This window comes from Hippopotamus amphibius, chromosome 8, assembly GCF_030028045.1.
Source record: "Hippopotamus amphibius kiboko isolate mHipAmp2 chromosome 8, mHipAmp2.hap2, whole genome shotgun sequence".
In the NCBI taxonomy this organism is placed as follows: domain Eukaryota; kingdom Metazoa; phylum Chordata; class Mammalia; order Artiodactyla; family Hippopotamidae; genus Hippopotamus; species Hippopotamus amphibius.
Window position 1 is genome coordinate 126,621,679 of NC_080193.1, and position 19,561 is coordinate 126,641,239.

The window sequence follows — 19,561 nt, forward strand, 5'->3', positions numbered from 1 at the left end:
TGAAGTCTTGTGTTATCCTGATGGAACGTTATGTGCTTTCTGTTGACTAATTCTGGACGCTTTTCATCGAGAGCCACTTTCAGTTGGTCTAACTGGGAGCAGTACCTGTTGGAATTAATCGTTTGGTTTTCTGGAAGGAGCTCATAATTGAGAACTCCCTTCCAATCCCACTGTACACGCAATATCACCTTCTTTGGATGAAGACCAGCCTTTGGTGTGGTTGGTGGTGGTTCATTTCACTTGCCCCACAGTCTCTTCCATTCCACATTGTTGTACAGTGTCAACTTTTCATCGCCCATCACAATTTGTTTTAAAAACTGAACATTTTCATTACATTTCAGTACAGAATCGCATGCAGAAGTATGGTCAAGAAGGTGTTTTTCACTTAACTTATGTGGAACCCAAACATCAAAGCGATTCACATAATCAAGCTGGTGCAGATGATTGTCAGTGCTTGATTTGGATATTTTGAGTATGTCGGCTATCTCCCATGTGGTGTAACATTGATTGTTCTCAGCTGTTTTGATTTGATCACTATCAACTTCAGCAGGTCTACCTGACTGTGGATCATTGTCCAGTGAGAAATCTCCAGCACGAAACTTCACAAACCACTTTTGACACATTCAATCAGTCACAGCACCTTCTCCATGCACTGCACAAATCTTTTTGTGTGTTTCAGTTGCATTTCTACCTTTCTTGAAATAATAAAGCATAATATGCCAAAAATATTGCTTTTTTTTATTCCATCTTAATATTAAAATGGCTACACAAAAACACCAGTTTTGGGAAGTCTTTTTTTAAATGCATGCTGATGTGACAGCTGTCACATACAACCTAACAAAATTGTCTGAAATGATGTTAGAGACAACTAAGTGCTTTCTTGAGCCATCTTACAGAAAAAAACAAATGAACCTTTTGGCCCACCCAATATGATCAATAATTCCTTTATAAATAGCATTTAGGTAAACAGCATCTGAGGATATAGTATCAGAGGATACTGTTAGGATAAAATTCCTGGGAGATAACTTTCCAAGTTCTTATCTGTTAATTACGCTGACTTTGCTGTTTTAAAATCTAAGACCTCTACCAAAATGCAGTCATTGCATATATTTAATGATTGCCCTCAGTGGAGAAGCCACGTTGTTAGGTTCTTTGGAACATAAAGTGAATCTTGCTTTAAGATACCTTGTAAGACATTCAGAACTGTAATGCAAAGTAAAAAGCCATGAGTAACGCCAGTAAATGCTATAGCTATGTTCATTCTCCAAGAGAGCTTTGTTATCCAGCAGTCTATCAGAGGATGATTATTTCTTATTTCCCCAAATATGGAAAGGATTCTTATGATGAAGCAATAGGGAAATGGCACTTGAGTGAGAAAGAGCTGGATTATGATCCCAGGGCCTATGGTTGGACTCACACATGTTTGAAGAGTAAGTGAGTAAGTCAAGGGATAGAAGTATTATTTGCATCTGGACACTCACCTTCCATGGGAAAACAAGCAGGTTCTGAAGAGGGGTCATATAATAATAATTTTCCACTGGTGTACAGTAACTTAAAGACTTAGTACTGAGCGTACTTACATGAGAGCACAATATAGCCAAATTAAATTAAGGCTTAATTCACCTTAAGGAACAGTCTGTGGTTTGGTGGGTTTTTTGTTTTTCCTTTAGACCAGGCTTGAAGATTCAGTTCTTTAATTGTAAGGAGTTCATTCTTTCATTTGGCATTTAGTGACTACTTACTATATGCTAAAATTGGGGGAGCTCAAATAGTAGGAGCTCAGCCTACTTGAGGAAATACGAAAATATCAATATAATATTGATAGGTGCTATAACCATGCACTGTGCAGAGCAAAATGGGATATAAATTAGAGGGATTAACATTTACAGTGAGTGGGCTTGTGGGCTGGGCTAAGGATGATATAGGTCATATTTTAATATTTAGAAGAAAAAGCATAATGGAAAGAAATGTTGTATTATTTTACATTGTTTTAAGGTTACCCTAAAGCTACTATCATTAGTCGCATGAGAGGATCTAGTGAGTTCGATAGGAGTTGGTGAGACCAGAAGAGAAGGAATCCATTTTTGGTGGTTCAGAGGAACCAAGTTCAAACATATATAATTTTAACATTCCCATTTATAAGGATATAGACTAGAGAGTAAGTTTAGATCTCTTAATTTTGCACTTTATAATTATTGCTCTGAAATAACAAAAAGTAAGTGTTCTCTATTTTCAGTTATAAATGTTGCTAAAGTTGAGGAGCATCTTTATAAAGATATGATGTCCAGACACAGGAGGTATTTAAAACAATGCATTGACTGTATTGTAATCATAAATGTCACCTTTGGTATACAGGGCCTATCCAAGTTAAGTGTAGCTTTAAAAATAATTTTTTCTTAATTTTTTTATATTAGAATGTGATTTAAAAAATGAAAAAAATCACTTTATTCCAAGTTAAAATTTTAATTTTATTTTAAAATGAATTGCTTTATTATTGTATTGGCTGCTGTTTCTTTGCTGGATTATAATTGAGGTATTCTTTTTTTATGTGGTAATATAAAGAACCTGATTTACTTCCTAATTTGTCCAGGATAATATTTTTATAAGAAAGTTCTCATTTTAAAAGTGGTAAGTAACCTGAAATCTAAGTAAAATACAATGCTTTCTTTAAAAGTCATACCATGGAGTATATATTTTTGTTATGATATGGCAAAAATAAATAGTGGTCTATTTTGAGTGTCCAAGTGAAACTTATATAAAGTTTTTTCGTCTCAGGTTTTTAAATGCTCTCAGATGAGTTATGTAACCTATTATATCAGTATTGCTTATTCTTGGGTAATGGGTTTCTCTATGATTGTTTGAGATCTAGTATGTTTATCTGTACTAACAGTAGATTCTTTATAGTTAGCAAACTGCTGTGTCTTTGTTAATGGTGGTTTTACATGTTGTGGAAATGAATTTCCTTATCATTTAACTTATTTGATCAAATTGAAAATCTTAACTATATTTTAAAACTTTTTGCCACAGCGTTTTACCAACGAGGATCATTTGGCTGTCCATAAACATAAACATGAGATGACACTGAAATTTGGTCCAGCACGTAATGACAGTGTCATTGTGGCTGGTTAGTATATGCTTTTATTAATAGCTTATATACATATTTCACCTGGAATGTGCACAATTTTTGTGTATTTTCTGTAAATAATATAGTCTGGTGATATTCCGATGACTTCATTTACAATTAACTTTGGCAACATGTATTTTACCCATTACATTTCCATGTTTCCTTCTGACCATTCATTTCACTTTTTTGTGTAGATTTCAATGTCATTTTTTGTGGAAGTTAATTAGAAACCTGGGAGCATTCATACTACTTCCCAAATGTACATTTAACTGATAATTGAACTAATGTGATGTTTAGTCAGTATTTCTTTTAGCTGTTTATACCTGCTTTACAATGCTATGTGAAGCTAGAAAATGATCATGCTCCTCCTGTTGCAGAAAGAGCAGGATTTTATTTGTTTCTTTTTGGACTAAACATCTGTGTTAAAATACTCTCAATAAAGGGGGCTTTACTTCAGTCAGTGCATTTATTTTTGTATGTTGCTCCTATGAACATAAAGTATCACCTAAGCAGATGATTAAGTATGTGAAAAGAGAAACCCAATTCATGCATTGGTTTATTATCCTTCCATGCTATATCAGCTATCCCTCTTTTGGTATTTAAATATATTATGTATGCACACATCTCGATATATGTACACACATAACATTTAATTTCATTGCATTTTGTATATTTTATAAGTATTGTGATAGAAAATTTTACATAAAATTTACTATACTTATAAAAATTTCAGTCCTTTTTTGTGTCATAACCACAGATTCACATAAATATTCAAATTAACTTTTAATTTTTTTCTTTTGTAAAGCTTAGGTTATACTATTTGTAAGTCTATAATTATACCTGAATACTGAATATTATTAATACTTTTAAGTTACTACCCAACTTAGAGATCAAATTGTCACATGCATTGCTTTCGGGAGAGAATAAGGAAAAAAGACAGTTCTTGTCATTTGGTATCAAGATTTTTGTATTGAAAAAACTGGAGGTATATAGCAAAGTTGATAATTTACCAAAAAAACAATTTGTTTAGGAAAAATGTAGGCGAACATTCAACATATCTTCATTTCTATAAGTAAAAGGAAGCAGACAAGAGTGAGGTATGCATTTCTTTAAAATACTGTGCATCAGATATTAAGAGAGAACCAAAAACACAAAATAACAGCCTGGAAGTTTCAGTCTCCTAGGCATGAAGGTCTTTGCTTCTCCGGAACTTCTTGCCATAGAGCCGTATCTCTCTGTAACATTTAACTCAAAAATATTTTGAGATTGGTTTCTAGAACTTACTTTCCTATCTGTTTACATTTAATGCAGTAGAAAAGTAGAACACATTCAAACAGCACTTGGCCATTTTTTTTTTTACTAATATATGTTGTGATGAGTAGTTTAGCATTACTGTATAAATATAATGCATGATGTGTGTGGTATATATTTGATGATCAATAGCCATAAACCATATGCATGTTTAAACAATTGTGCCTGTGTTGACTTTTTTCTTTTCAAGCCTGATCATTATAGTAATCACTGATAGAAGTGATTTTTGCATATGTATTTTATTTTTAAGACTTCTCTCCCTTTAATACATAAATGGAGCCTTCTCTTGTGCTTAGACAGACAAACCCTTTGGAACAGAAGAGTCAGATTTATGTTCAGTTTACGAATTCAGTCATGATGGACCTAGATTGATACAAGTATGCTAGGCCCTTACTATAATACCATTTTGTAAGCCTCTTTGGGGTAAAGGTTATGTATGTTGCAGACTGTTAGGTAAAATGATGACAAAATATAAGTTCTTCAGTAATTTTGATAATACTAATAGTGTCTGAAGTAGGCCTACATTATATCTAATGTGTATGACAAGTAGGTCATTTTAGTGTTAAATATATTTATATGTAGTAAACATATTAATACTCTGGGTATATGTTGGGGCAAGGGCAAAGATAAAACAGTAAGTAAATGCCCACCCTGGGGACCCAATAGTTAACAAATATATATGAATTTTAATTTCACAGAAGGTTTTATGAGTGTTTTATCTTAAACTGGGAGTCATCCTTATACTTTTATTTAGTTTAAGCTAGATTCCTGATATAAGCCATAAAATTGATGCCCTGAAATATATAAAATAGAATTTGAATGTCCTACCAACTCTAATCAATCTGAGTAAATAGCCTTGAAAATAATAGGACTAAATAGGCAAAATTTATAAATTTGCTGTTTTTCATTCAGCATGAACCTTAACTGGCATTTGTTCTGTAAATAATACGTGCTCACATGTATACTCAGTACATGTTTTAATGCACCTAGTGTGAGTACATATTCAACTGTAGTTAAAATATTTCAAGTTTCAAGAAAGCAGAGTTGACTAATCCTCTGCTGCCTAGAAATTAAGCTAGAACATTCCATAGATGAGGGGCTTGAAAAATGCATTAAAATAAAACTACCTGAAAAAGGAGGGTTTTGTTTTAGTATGTTTTTGTTTGGGGGAGGGGGGCTCTTGTTTTAACCTTCTTTTTCTTCCTCGTAGTATTTTGATTTACCTACTAAAGATTGTTTTATCTTAAGCTTGCTTTCATAATAGATTATGAACACTAGTGGAAGGGCCAAGTTAAAGCAAATATACATGCTCTCGTCCTAGTTTTCCCCAAATTGCATGTATTTCTAGCATCTGTAAGTTTTAATTGTGTAAATTTTTTTTAAATTTTGTGTTAGATAATGATAATAGTTGATCTCTGAGTAAAGGATGCTTATGTCACTCTACTCAGAGAGAACATGTGGACTAAGGAACAAGCAGGATTTCTTTTCATACTTTTATAGTTCATAAAGTTGGAGGAAATACCTTAAACTGCAACAAAAACTTAACCAGGTTTTGTTTGCTTTAAGGGAAGAGGTCTTTCCAAAGAGAACTAACAGCTGACTAAAGCAGTCCTGTTAATTTGTTTATTAGCTGTATTTTAGGGTCTTGTATGATATTTAAGTCTGTGTGATTACTTCTTGACTTTTATTTCAGATCAGACCCCAACACCAACAAGATTCTTGAAAAACTGTGAAGAAGTGGGTTTGTTTAATGAGTTGGCAAGTCCATTTGAGAATGAATTCAAGAAAGCCTCCGAAGACGACATTAAAAAAGTATGTTGTTAACCATGAAATTGAGTGCTTCTGACAGAATAGTAATCATAGTTTTTACTTCCTGCTTTCTTATTTTAGATATACTGATTGGCTGTTTTTAAACTCCTAACATTTTCTTTAATGTTTGTGTTTTAGATGCCTCTAGATTTATCTCCTCTTGCAACACCCATCATAAGAAGCAAAATTGAGGAGCCCTCTGTTGTAGAAACAACTCACCAGGATAGTCCTTTACCTCACCCGGAGTCTACCACCAGTGATGAGAAGGTTAGAAATTTGTATTTATGGTAGAAATACAAACTTAAGTGGAAAAAAATCAGCACTCTAAGTAAAGTCTAATATGTGATCTACATAAAATGTTAATGTAATAAATTATACATAAATCAGTGTCAAGTTGTAATAGTCTGATTACATGTGAAAGCCTGTGAATACTCAGAAATTTCAGGGAAAGAAGAATCTATCTTTGTAGATAATTAGTTTTTTATTACACACAGACAGAAAGGTTATTGGGGAGAATAGTAGTGATTTTAGATAAAACATTTTTTTAAAGGATATATAAATTTGTAAATTTAATTTTTCTGGGTCTTGCTATTTTATTTTTTGCTACCTTTTTACAGTGACAGCTTAATTAAGAATCTTTACAACTAAAAATTGTTTCAACAGAAGTTATTTAGGCTTTTAAAGGGTTAAAAGGATAGCTACTCACTTCAGCAGTGGATCTTTGGTAACAGCAGCTAAACAGGACTAAACAGGCAAAATTCATAAATTTGCTGTTTGCTGTCTTAGTACAGCCTTTTTGTAGTAGTTTAGGGCCTCATTCCTGGATCTGAATACCCTGGTGACCTGGGACCGCCTGGGCTACATTACATGTTGAGTTACCATTATTATGGGTATTTCTTGATTACTTTCATTCATTAGCACATCTAATGAATGCATTTATGTGGGACACAATAAAGAGGCTGTGACAGTATTCTTTTGTAGATTATGTTATTCTAAAACCATAACCAGTGGATTTCTGCCATGGCAGAGGAGCTAGAAGTAAGGCAGAAAAAGTAACTATTTACCTAGGAATAAATGTTTTGACCTTAGGTGTTTTGTGTTTTTTTCATTTCCTTATTATAAAAGTGCATTCTCATTATAAAAAGTTTGAGTACAGAAAAGTACAAGAAAGAAAAATAAAAACTACCTTTTAGACCATAATTGAGTGATAAAAATTACTAATATTTTGAAACATTTTCCTAGATATATGCATGCCTTTATACATAAAAATATACATATATTTAAGTGAATAGTTGCATAGAAGGATAAAGGGTTACAAAGATAAATACAAAGACAAATCCTAGTTTACTTTTTTATATCATGCTTTGGACATTTAGCATTAATGAACATTTTCCCATCAGAAAATTTCCCAAAGTCATAATTTTTAATGGTGTACTTTATCATTATCTTAATGTATTTACTTACTGGACATAAAGGTTGTTTCCACATTATCACAATTATAAGAAATGCTGTTAAATCTTTGATATAAATATTTTTTCCTATAGAGTATTTCAGTCCCTTCACAGTCAGCACTTTTTTCTGTTGATTGCTTTAGCCTCTTTTATGGGTCATTAGTTCCCCCTGGGCAAGGCATAGTCATTCCAAGGTGTAAAAAGTAAGTTTGGGCCCCATTCTCTTTTCTTTTTCAGTTTTTTTCTTCTTAAGTGCTCTCATCCAGACCCATAACTTTAAAAACCATCTACATGGTTTTCAAATTTATATCAACCCAGATATTTCCCATATTTCTATATTCATATCCAACTTCATCTTGACATTTCTTTTTCTGTGTCTAACGGACATCTTAAACATGGTATGTCTAAGTTAGAGCCCTTGATTTTTTTCCACAGTTTTCCCTGTCTCAGTAAATTTTCTCTCCATCCATCTAGTTGCTCAGGCTAAGAATACAGAATACTTAATTCCCTCTTTTCCTTCACACTGAAACCAGTAGCAAATCTTACCAGACCTACTTCCTGAATATATCCTTAATTTATCTCTTTTATCTTCAGTGTTACCACTTTAGTCCAAGCCATCATCATCTTTTACTTGGATTGTTAACAGTTATCTTCTATTAATTGTTAACAATTATTATTTGCTGATATATTGTTAATATCTTTAACAATTACCTGGACTTCTACTTCCATCTCCAACCTATTTTCCATACGCTGTTTTATTCTTAATACATTATGTCATTTACCTGCTTAAAATCCTTCAGTGGTTTGCCATTGCATTTAAGGTAACTCACACGGCTTCCATAAACCCTCACTGATCTGGACTTAATCTACCCATCCAACCTCACCTCATGCCATTCTCTGGTGTGTTCATCAGGTATTCTAAGCTTTTTCCTACCTCAAAGACATTGCTCTTGGTATTGCTTCCTTCTCTTTAGAATGCTCTCCTCCTCATCTTTTCAGTACCTGTTCAAATGCCATTTTGCAAAGAAGCTTACCACCTGACTATGCTATCTAAAGTAGCCAACTCCAACCTTCCCTCAGTTAATCTTTCATGATTTATTATGTTGTGCTGTTAGTCTGTAACACATTACAGTCTGAAATTTTCTTGTTTTACTTGTTTGTTGTCTCTCTTCCCACTAGTCCTTGAGGGCATGTTGTAAATTCTCAAACTTGCCAAATAAATGGAGTTCCAATAGTACTTTAGTACTTTCCAATAGTTTATCTTTCTTCCTGTGTAGCTTAATAAGATTATGATAATAAATGGCAGCATACAGGCCAATTCAAAGAACATAGTAGAGCCAATTTTTACACTAACTAGTTACAGAGTTCTGGATAATCTCTGTTTTCTAATCTGTAAAATTGGAGAAAAAACCACCGATAAAGTTCTGTTTTCCTGTACTTTGGAAAGATCTTACTCCAGTAATTATTTTTTACTTTCAAGGTATCAATACTACTTGGCCTTTTGATACTGAGAAATTATTGGTAATGTGGTGATAGTTACCTGAAATTACAAACATTTGTATTACTTAAAAATTTTTGAAATATTTCTATTATTGATCTTGTATCAACTATAAGACAGTCTCCTGGACCTATTTCTTCTTTATACAGTATAATGATGGCTTAGGACTAGGCAGTCCCTTCTGGATTTTAAATTATATGCTTCTGTTAGAATGGAATTGTATTTTTATTTTTTACTAAAATTCTCATGGAGTTATATATTATATAGCCAAGTTGCCTAGCCTAACTTATTTCTAGATTGGTAGTTAAAACAAGTTGTACTAAAAAAAATACTCAGATGTTTCTAAATTAAAATATAAACATTGCATTTGAAACTTTACAGCAGCTTCTACAATTTTCCTTTAATTAACTTTAAATATTAATATACTTTGGGGGATATCAAGTATTATGTTTATGGTTGTTTTTAGAAATGTGTTATATTCTGTTCCCTAAGGTACATGAATTGACTTGCATTTTTAAATTCCATTCTTTATCTCATTATTAAATAGGAGGTACCATTGGCACAAACTGCACAGCCCACGTCAGCTATTGTTCGTCCAGCATCATTACAGGTTCCCAATGTGCTGCTTACAAGTTCTGACTCAAGTGTAATTATTCAGCAGGCAGTACCTTCACCAACCTCAAGTACTGTAATCACACAGGCACCGTCCTCCAACAGGCCAATCGTGTAAGTGATTTGGGCCAGTTGTTGAATTATATGCATTGTTAAGTTTTTCTTCTCATGATTTGTCCTAAGACATTTAATTATTCTAATTATGGCCTTGGTTTTTGTGTGTGTGTGTGTGTTAATCATATTTTATATGCTTTGATTTTTGGAAAAAATACTTGGGTAGTCTTTTTTTATAAATATAAATAGTATCTAATAAATTAGAAAATAAATATCTAAAACTTAATTGTAAAAACAAATCAACATAGAATGTGATTTTAAGATGGTCTCTTATTTTCATGCTGTTTCACACAAAACACATAAGATTATTTTTATCACCAGGTAACATTTCTTTCAGCTCTTACAGGTAGCTCTCAAGAGCTTTCTGATAAGAATTTTTCTCAACTAACATATTGGAAATTATCCTAAGTAAATTCATAACTTTTTCCATCTTTTTTCCTCTTTTTTTGTATACTGCTTACGTGCATTTAAGATGCAATGAAAAATAATTAAATTTTATGATGTCCTTTGTAGTGGTTGGAAAATTTTTGTTTTGTTTTGTTTTTAATTACTTGATTGGTATATATTTATTCAGTGTAATTTTTTGTGGCTATTTTGTTCATCTTATGAGAAAGATGGGATCAAGTTTCCATCTGTCACATGGACATTTTCCTTGGGCCAGAGTTGCAGGGTTTTTTTTTTCTCCCTCCTAGTTTTATTGAGATATACAGTGGACCCTCGAACAATACCAGTTTGAACTGTGTGGGTCCACTTTCACACAGATTTTTTTTAGCAAATATACACTACCACACTACACAATCCACAGCTGGTTGAATCTGCAGTTACAGAGGCTGGCTATAAGCTATGCTGGGATTTTTGACTGTGCATAGGGTCAGTGCACCTAACCCTCTTGTTTAAGGATTAACTGTAATTGACATATAGCACTGTATACATAAGTGTAGAGCATAATGATTTGACTTACACACATCATGAAATGATTACCACAATAAATTTAGTGACATCCATCATCTTGTACAGATACAAAATAAAAGAAAAAAATATTTTTTCCTTGTGAAGAGAACTCTTAGGATTTACTCTCCTAGCAACTTTCATGTGTAACGTACAACAGTGTTAATTATATTAATCATGTTGTACATTACATCCCTAGTACTTATTTATAACTGTAAGTTTGTACCTTTTGACCACTTTTGTTACCATACAGAGATGATATTACACTATTAATGACAATATTCCTCACATTGTGAATTTCATCCCTGTGACTCATTTATTTTGTAACTGGAAGTTTGTACCTCTTAATTTCTCTCATCCCTCCAACCCCCTTCCCTCTGGCAACCACCTGTCTGTTCTGTTTCTCTTTTGTTATGTTTGTTCATTTGTTTTGTTTTTCAGATTCCACATATAAGTGAAAACCTACAGTGTTTATCTTTCTCTGGAAAGTTTATTTTTAAATGATATAATAATAGAAGTAAAACTACTCTTGTATTTTTAGAGATTATTGATGTGGATTTCTTTTCTCTAATTGCCCTTCTTTTGTTTTCCTTAGTCCTGTACCAGGCCCATTTCCTCTTCTGTTACATCTTCCTAATGGACAAACCATGCCTGTTGCTATTCCTGCATCAATAACAAGTTCTAATGTGCATGTTCCAGCTGCAGTCCCAGTAAGTTTGAAATTTAGACTATTTAAATCTTTATAGTAAAACTGATCTTTGTAATCAGAAAATACACTTCTGGCTGCTTGATTAGTTTATGAAACTGAATTCAACAAAATATGTAGCAGTGAGCAATATTTACTAACTGATATTTATTGTGATAGTGTTTACTTTTCAAGGCAAACATAATTGGATAGAAAACATTTTTCCATCCTCAAAAATCTTGTTTTCCTTTTATTTTTAGTATTAAGAACTTTGTTTCTTATTAACCCATTTCAATATGCTGGATTTGTAGAATTCAAAATTACACATAAATTTCTATTCTTTAAGATATTTATACTGGAACACTTTTCAGGTAACTCCATGTTATTTTGATTATTATATAAATTGTTTATAAAAGCACTCTCTGAACTTTTATGGTCAGATTAGGTTCTCAAAATTCCTTTGCTGTCCCAAGCATGTGAAACTGTAAATGGTCTAGTAGAATGGGCAGTAGATAGTTCCCACTTTCCTAATGAGAAGATCCAAAAGAAACATGTTTTTGAGGACATGTTAAATATATAAATTTTGAAAGACATAGATCATAGTTAAATATCTACTTATAATATTTAATAACTTAGTGAATATTTAAAAGCACATTCTTTGGAATAAGTTAGAAATAATGCTTTTTTCTTATTCTCACATTTCACAAAATACATTTATTCAGACTTTTCAAATATGTCTTCAGTATTCAAGTATTCATTATTAGAACCACTTTTTAAGAAATCTCGCAGTTTTCCAAAACACATTATTTTCATCCTCATCTAAGTAATTTCTTTTTGGATAACACTTTTTGAATCTATTATTATAATCCTGGAAATCTTATACCAAGTCCTAACATTCATCTAATAAAAAGATAGTTTCTTCTTTTACCTTGTAGATAGATATTTTTGATCAATACAATATAATCATTTATTGTATAGCCTTTAAAAATTATTTTTAAAAGCCTCCTTACAGTAACATCCAATGAGATTATATCCTCAGAAGTATTACTAAAATTAATGTTAAATATTTACTTTTTTTATTAACTAGTTCTTCCAAGTGATCTTTCTAAGTATCCAAAATTAGCATTGATTGAAATAATTTCAAGATAATGTGTTGTCTTCAAACAGAACTTTGTTGTTCAGAATGCATTATTTGAGAGATTTTACAAGGACTCAAATATAAGGTGACTACTTCCTCTTTTCTCAGGATATTTTTGAGGGGGAAACATCCTTGCCCTGTATCTGGGATGTGGTTATCCTGTTAAATGTAACTGTGATGAGAGAAACTGAAATGAAAAAGAGATATACTTTAGATATACAATAACTAATTGTTCAGTGTTGATATTAGGTTTTTTTAAAAACAGAAGACAATGGAAAAATCTGTTACATATTATTATTAGAGAAATTATTAAAGGTAATCAGGTTCTTTGTCTTTATGCTTTATATTAATATATTAAAGAATTTTCATATATATATTTTAGAAATTTTATATGTATATATTTAGAAAAGCAAAGTTCATCGCTGAAATTACTTTTTATGACTATACAAGTTTTAACATTCTTTCACATTCTGAATGAAAGTGTGACAGATCTGTGAGAAATTTTGCGTCAATCACTTTGAATATTGTTAGTTTCTATAAGAAGGAAGCATTAAAAAAAAGAAATTACGAAAATTGAAGATTAGGAAAGTGAGTATCTCAGAAAAATTGACAACTTTTGAAGGATAAATCAGGATTAAGATCAATAAGGGTTCAGATAGAGATACAGGTTTCTGATTCTGAAGTCTCAAATGATTATATAAATTATATTTATGTTACTTTAACTATATAATCTGTTAATGTATACTATATTGTCATATAAATATCAATATATTACATATTGATTATAATATATAAATATTATAGCAGCCATTGTGCAAATAAAGTACAAGTCTCATTTTGAATATATTCTCTAGCAATTATTTTTCAATATCTTCTGCATAGCTTGTTCGACCAGTCACCATGGTGCCTAGTGTTCCAGGAATTCCAGGTCCTTCCTCTCCTCAACCAGTACAGTCAGAAGCAAAAATGGTAAGCAAGATTTTATTTATTCTGTACATTTCTTGAGCCTGTTTTGAATTAGTTTTTTCCATTAAAGCCCACTTCATATGCACAATTTAGATCAAATTTTATAGAACTGTGGACTATATTACATTATAGAAAAACTAGACAATTTGGAAAACGAAAGCTTTCATTAGCATAGTGACAAGTTACTGGTACTTTAAAGCAAACGAATGGATTGGGAGTAAAGTTCTAGTTTTTGTCATTGGTTTGCCTGATTTTTGGTGTGGCTTTTTAGACAAATTCTCCTCCTGCTGGAGGCTAGGGATATTGCAGCTGAAACTGCAAGTAGTCATCTGAAGGCCGTGCTGATATAATGAGTGGTTTTAAACAGTCATACAAATGAGTAGAACAGTATTAAGAATTCTGAAATAGTAGAGAATACCATAGAATAGGAATCAGGAGACATATTTTCATTTTAATCCTAATTCTGCTATTCACTACCCCTAAAAAGCCATTTTAACTTTTATGAGACTTATTTTCATCTGTAAAATAAAGGGGTTAAACTTTGATTTCTGGGGTCTCTCTTAGCCCCAAATCCTACTGACTTGCTAATTTTCTTGGTAGAAGACCTGAAGCTGCTTCTATGGAGTGGGGGGGTGGGGGGTTTAGAGGGTTGGTGTAATTCTCCCCTCTACAGTCTAACACACTTTAGAGCTAATTCTTCTTAACTACAATCAATGAATCGATAGTTATTAGACACCTGTTATTTGTTTCAGTTCTATGCTAGGCACTATGCTAACAATATAAATCTGTACACATTAAAAACCATTATGTATTATTGTAAGGCTTTAAATTTTTTACTGCTGTTCTCCATTAGTGCAAATAATCTGAAATTAGCATGTGATAACTTTTTTTAACAGTAAAACTTACATACCATCTAAATGAATAATAGTTGGTTGAAGAGTATTAAAATAGTTGGTTATTGATTGTGGTGAGAAAACTTGAAAACCCAGGAGGGGAATTTTTCATATAACAGTATGTTTAGGTCAAAGCCATGGAAATAAACTGAGATGAATCTTTTCCACTTGATAGTAGAAGAACTTCACTGGGAATGTGTTTTATACTTCCTACTTTAAACATAACTGTTCTAATGAAAAATTCAATTAGTGAAACTGAGTAGAGTAGAAATAGAAGTTAAAGAGATCCTGTTGTACACTGCATCTAAAAATATTTTTACATATTCAGTGGACTTTTTTCCCACAGGTTAATTCAAAAGGAACAAATCAGATTTAAAGAAATGCTTTTGGCCACAAGAGATTAGGCCATATTTGTAGAAGCTAATAAGCTTCCCTGAATAACTTTTTCTTTTACATCACTGAGAAATGTAATTAATCAGAATAAAAGTATTTTGTATGCTTGTATATTTAAAAATACCAAAGCTATATTTCACAAATTTATATATGAAAAACAATAATTGGTTGAAAGCCCCCAAAATAGCATGGGGAATCACAGATTGCCCCACTTAAATTTAACAGTCCAGTGAAATTTCTTATTAGAATATTGCTAACATGTAAAATAGTCATATTTAGGTGATGGCCTATTTTAATTGGGGTATTGGGATAGTAAATAAAGGATTGTCCTGTTTTTAATTAAATAAAAAGACTCAGAAATTATTCTATTCCTTTTTTTTTAAGCTTTTTGTTATGGAAGATTTCAAACATATACAAAGTAAATAGGATTCTATAATGAACCCTCATGTACCCATCACCCAGCTTCAATTATTAGTAATATAACTGCCATTCTTGTTTTATCTGTACCTCAGACCCCTCACTCAATTATTTTTTAATAAGTCTTTCTTAATGTAAAATTTGAAATGGACCAGTTTTAACTGTACACTTTAAGTGCATTCATGTAACTTACGCCCTTGTTATGGTATATAGAACATTAACGTCCACCCATCAAGTTTCTTTATTTCCCTTCCCAGTAGTCCACTTCCCCCAGCTGTTCTAATGTTTGTCACCAGCAGTGTAAATGGAATCAGTATATACTCTTGTGTTCAGCTAAGCATATGTCTATGAGATTTATCCATGTTGTTGTGTGTATCATAGTTTGTTTCTTTTTATTGCTGAGTCGTTTGCCATTGTGTGAGTATACCACAATTTCTTTATCTATTCTCCAGTTGGTGGACACTTGAATGGTTTTCAGTATTTAGCTGTTGTGAATAAAGCTTATATGCACATTCTTTTTATGGATGTATATTTTCATTTAGTGTATCTACCTCAGAGTGGAATTGCTGAGTCAGAGAGCAGGTATATATATAACTTTTTAATAAATTGCCAGACCTTTTACCAAAGGTTTACATTCCTACAAGCAGTGTATGGGAATTCGTTATTCCCACATTTTTGCCAACATTTGGTTTTGTCTGTTGTTTTCATTGTGGACATTCTAGGAGATTGTGGCAGCATCTCTTGGTTTCAGTTTACATTTCCAATCAGCCAGACATTATTTGTGATATTTTTTGCTCGTTGTTTAAATTTGGTTACTTGTCTTTTACTGTTGTGTTTTAGGAATTCTTTATCTTCTAGATACAAATTTATGTATATGTATGTATACATGTCTCATGAATATTTTCTCAGTCTGTAGCTTGCCTTTATTTTTCTTAATGGTATATTGTACTATCATTGATTGCTACTTTTATCTTTAATATTTTCTTTCCCCTATTTAATTGGGTTTAATTTGCTTATCATTTTTTAGCTTCTTAAAGTGGAAGCTCAGATTATTGATTTAAATCTTTTTACCTTTCTAATATAGGCATTTAAAGATATTAATTTGTCTCTGTGCACAAATTTTGATATGCTATATTTTTATTATTTTCTCATTTCTCTTGTGATTTCTTCTTTGAACTATGGGTTATTTAAAAGTGTAGTGTGTAATTTCCAAATATTTTAGGGCTTTTAATCAGTTTCTTATTGATTTCTATTTTAATTAAATTACATTGTGGTTTGGTAACATACCACCTTTAGTATATTTGATTGTCCAGTGTATCAGTTTGATTCAAGAATTTTTAGTGCTTGCATGTCGTTATCATCAGTATCAGTTATGCTTGTATATTGGTATAAGTACAAAACAAATCTACAAACCTTTTGGAACAACCCAGAAGTAGTTTGGGTTTTATAGTTTATTTCATGTTCATATATTTTGCCTCAGTCTCATTTAACAGTTATTTCTATTGATATTTATTTAACAAACATTTCTTAGGTACTAGAAATTCAGCAGATATGATCTTAAGTTTTGAGATTTTTCTTACAAATGTGTTCAAGGATCATCAAGAGGGTTAAAAAAAAAGTCGTCTTATCTTTTTAATATGGCCATTAATGATTTTTTTCCAACAGGTACAGCAATTAGGATGGTATTGTATCTTGTTTTCAGTTTTGTTTTTTTTTTTTTTTTTTTAATTTTATTTATTTATTTATTTTTTGGGGGGGGTACACCAGGTTCAATCATCCGTTTTTATACACATATCCCCATCTTCCCTCCCTTCCTTGACGACCCCCCCACGCCCCCCCCACCCTCCCCGCCCCAGTCCTCAAAGGCATCTTCCATCCTCGAGTTGGACTCCCTTTGTTATACAACAACTTCCCACTGACTATTTTACAGTTGGTAGTATATATATGTCTGTGTTACTCTCTCGCTTCGTCTCAGTTTCCCCTTCACCCCCCGCCCCCTCCCATACCTCGAGTTCTCCAGTCCATTCTCTGTATCTGCATCCTTGTTCTGGTCACTGAGTCCAACAGTACCATTTTTAGATTCCGTATATGTGAGTTAGCATACAATATTTGTCCTTCTCTTTCTGACTTACTTCACTCTGTATGACAGACTGTAGTTCTATCCACCTCATTACATATAGCTCCATCTCATCCCTTTTTATAGCTGAGTAATATTCCATTGTATATTGTTTTCAGTTTTTTGATACCCTTGATGGTGACTTTTGTGCTTAAAAACCATTATTCAGAGTCTGCTTTCTAAAAGTAAAGTTACAAATTCAAAAACTTGTTTCTCTTCTAAATTCTTAAGGCCAATTTATAAATCCAGTTGTATACTGATCACTTTTAAAGGGCTTAAAATAAAATTAAATATGCTAAACTTCATTTTAAGCTTAATATATTGTTTTATCTGTAGTACCTCACTGTCTAACAAACTTTCCCAAGTACTCTAATGATGCTTAAATAATTAAAATTATAGATAAAATGAGCCTTGGTTTTCTTAAATAGTCCTGTATTACTAAGAAGCTTAGTAAGATTATCTTAGCTCTTCCAACTAAAATCACAGGACTAAATCAATCTCAAACATTTAAAATTGAAATCCAAAGGTAGTCTCTTACTGTATGTGGCAAGTTATTTTAGATACATTTATAACATAAAATACCAAATAGTTACAGATTGTTTCTAAATTTGGATTAAAATGTCATTGATTTTACTTACTTTATTAAGCATCAAAGGGCTAAAAAAAAAGATTTACTAAAAAAAGAAGTAATTGTATAATTCTCACTGGAGAAAGTTGAAACTAGGTTCATATCCCATTGCACAGAGGCTTCTTAATGATCAGATAAATGATGATGGGATTTGATTCTTTTCTCTGTCAGTGATAGAACTGCAGTTCCATGCTCTCCAAATGAATGGTCCCCAGCTCACATCCCCTAGATTCACGTTACATGTTAAATAGTTTTTCTGACTGTCTACCAGTCTGTATCACCCCCAGCAAAACTAATTTCTTCTTTCACTGCTTCAATTGGATTTTGCTTTGCTGTTTTCAACTCTTTGAAAATATGTAAACATCTTCCCTGTTTGATTTTGTATCTCTGTTAAGGATTTATTTGACCTTTGTGGTCACAGTCTGTTAATGACATGCTAAATAGTGCAGCGGTGATGATTCTGCTAAAATGTGGTTAAAAATAATGTTTGAGAAATGGCAGCATTGGAACACAGAAGAATGAGTAGCACATTAAAGCTGAAGAGAAACTTACTTGTATCCTAAGATAGCCAAGGATGCTTTTGTGGTACCCTGATTTTCAGATGCCCAGGGCTTGCAGGAAGATTTATATGCATTGTGTTTGTGTCTGCTATAAATATTTAAATAAAATCCTTCTCTTTTGCTAAAGAAATTTCTTCAGTACAAGTTGCATTTGTTTTGTTTTATTGTTTTTTAAGAACTTTAAGTCTTTGGAAAAGTAAAAACGTAGTTTTTAAAAAAATGTACGTGGGGGTCCACAAATACAAGATTACCTAGTATTTTTTAATACTCTAGGAAAATTCCTAGGATCTACTATTTTCTACAAAATTTCACTGGATCTTACCAAATTTAGGGTTAGGGGTTTTGTTGGTCATTAAGCACATAAACCATAGATATTTGCTATCTGTGTTACTCTTTTAATAAAACAAATTTCCTATGTACTATTTGTAATCAAAAAAGTAACTCTTCTAAATAAGAAGATGTTAACCATCTAGGAATTTTGTTTAAGACTTAGTAAAGTATATAAGTAGTATTCTCCAGAATCATTCCTTTAAGACTTGTGTGACAAGCTGAGAGGTATCTGCACGCAGTGGGTAGCCAGTAGGTTTTCTGCAGGGGTTTTCTACTGAGAGCTGACAGAGGGCATCTTGGCAAATGTTCAGAAATCTACGTTAACTTAGTTGGGCCCTGCATGGAACCTCATGTTCAGCAGAATTCTTCTGACCTGCCTCTGCATGCCAAACTAATCAGCAAACACCTAATGAGCCCACTCCAAAGAAACAGACTCTCTCCCAACCTACTTCATTTTCATATGTTCTCTGGGGGTGGGGAGACAAGATTTCACAAGGACTGATGATGCTGCAAAGACCACAATAATGATAATTAACTTGCTGAATTTAGAAGATTATGCTGTTAATTA

General features: G+C 32.2%; 1 protein-coding gene across 2 annotated transcripts in view; it reads left to right on the top strand.

The window, feature by feature from the left end:
* The window catches only part of ATF2 (activating transcription factor 2), an 87,493-nt gene that overhangs the window by 39,652 nt on the left and 28,280 nt on the right, over window positions 1–19,561 (top strand). For both annotated transcript variants that reach the window (XR_009055019.1, XM_057744333.1), the window contains exons 5-10: window positions 3,028–3,124; window positions 6,129–6,247; window positions 6,383–6,511; window positions 9,741–9,919; window positions 11,463–11,577; window positions 13,573–13,659. Coding sequence is in view for 1 of the 2 variants with exons in the window: in XM_057744333.1 (XP_057600316.1) it covers window positions 3,028–3,124; window positions 6,129–6,247; window positions 6,383–6,511; window positions 9,741–9,919; window positions 11,463–11,577; window positions 13,573–13,659 (726 nt within the window). In the remaining variant the exon portion in view is untranslated. The remainder of the gene's footprint in view (window positions 1–3,027; window positions 3,125–6,128; window positions 6,248–6,382; window positions 6,512–9,740; window positions 9,920–11,462; window positions 11,578–13,572; window positions 13,660–19,561) is intronic.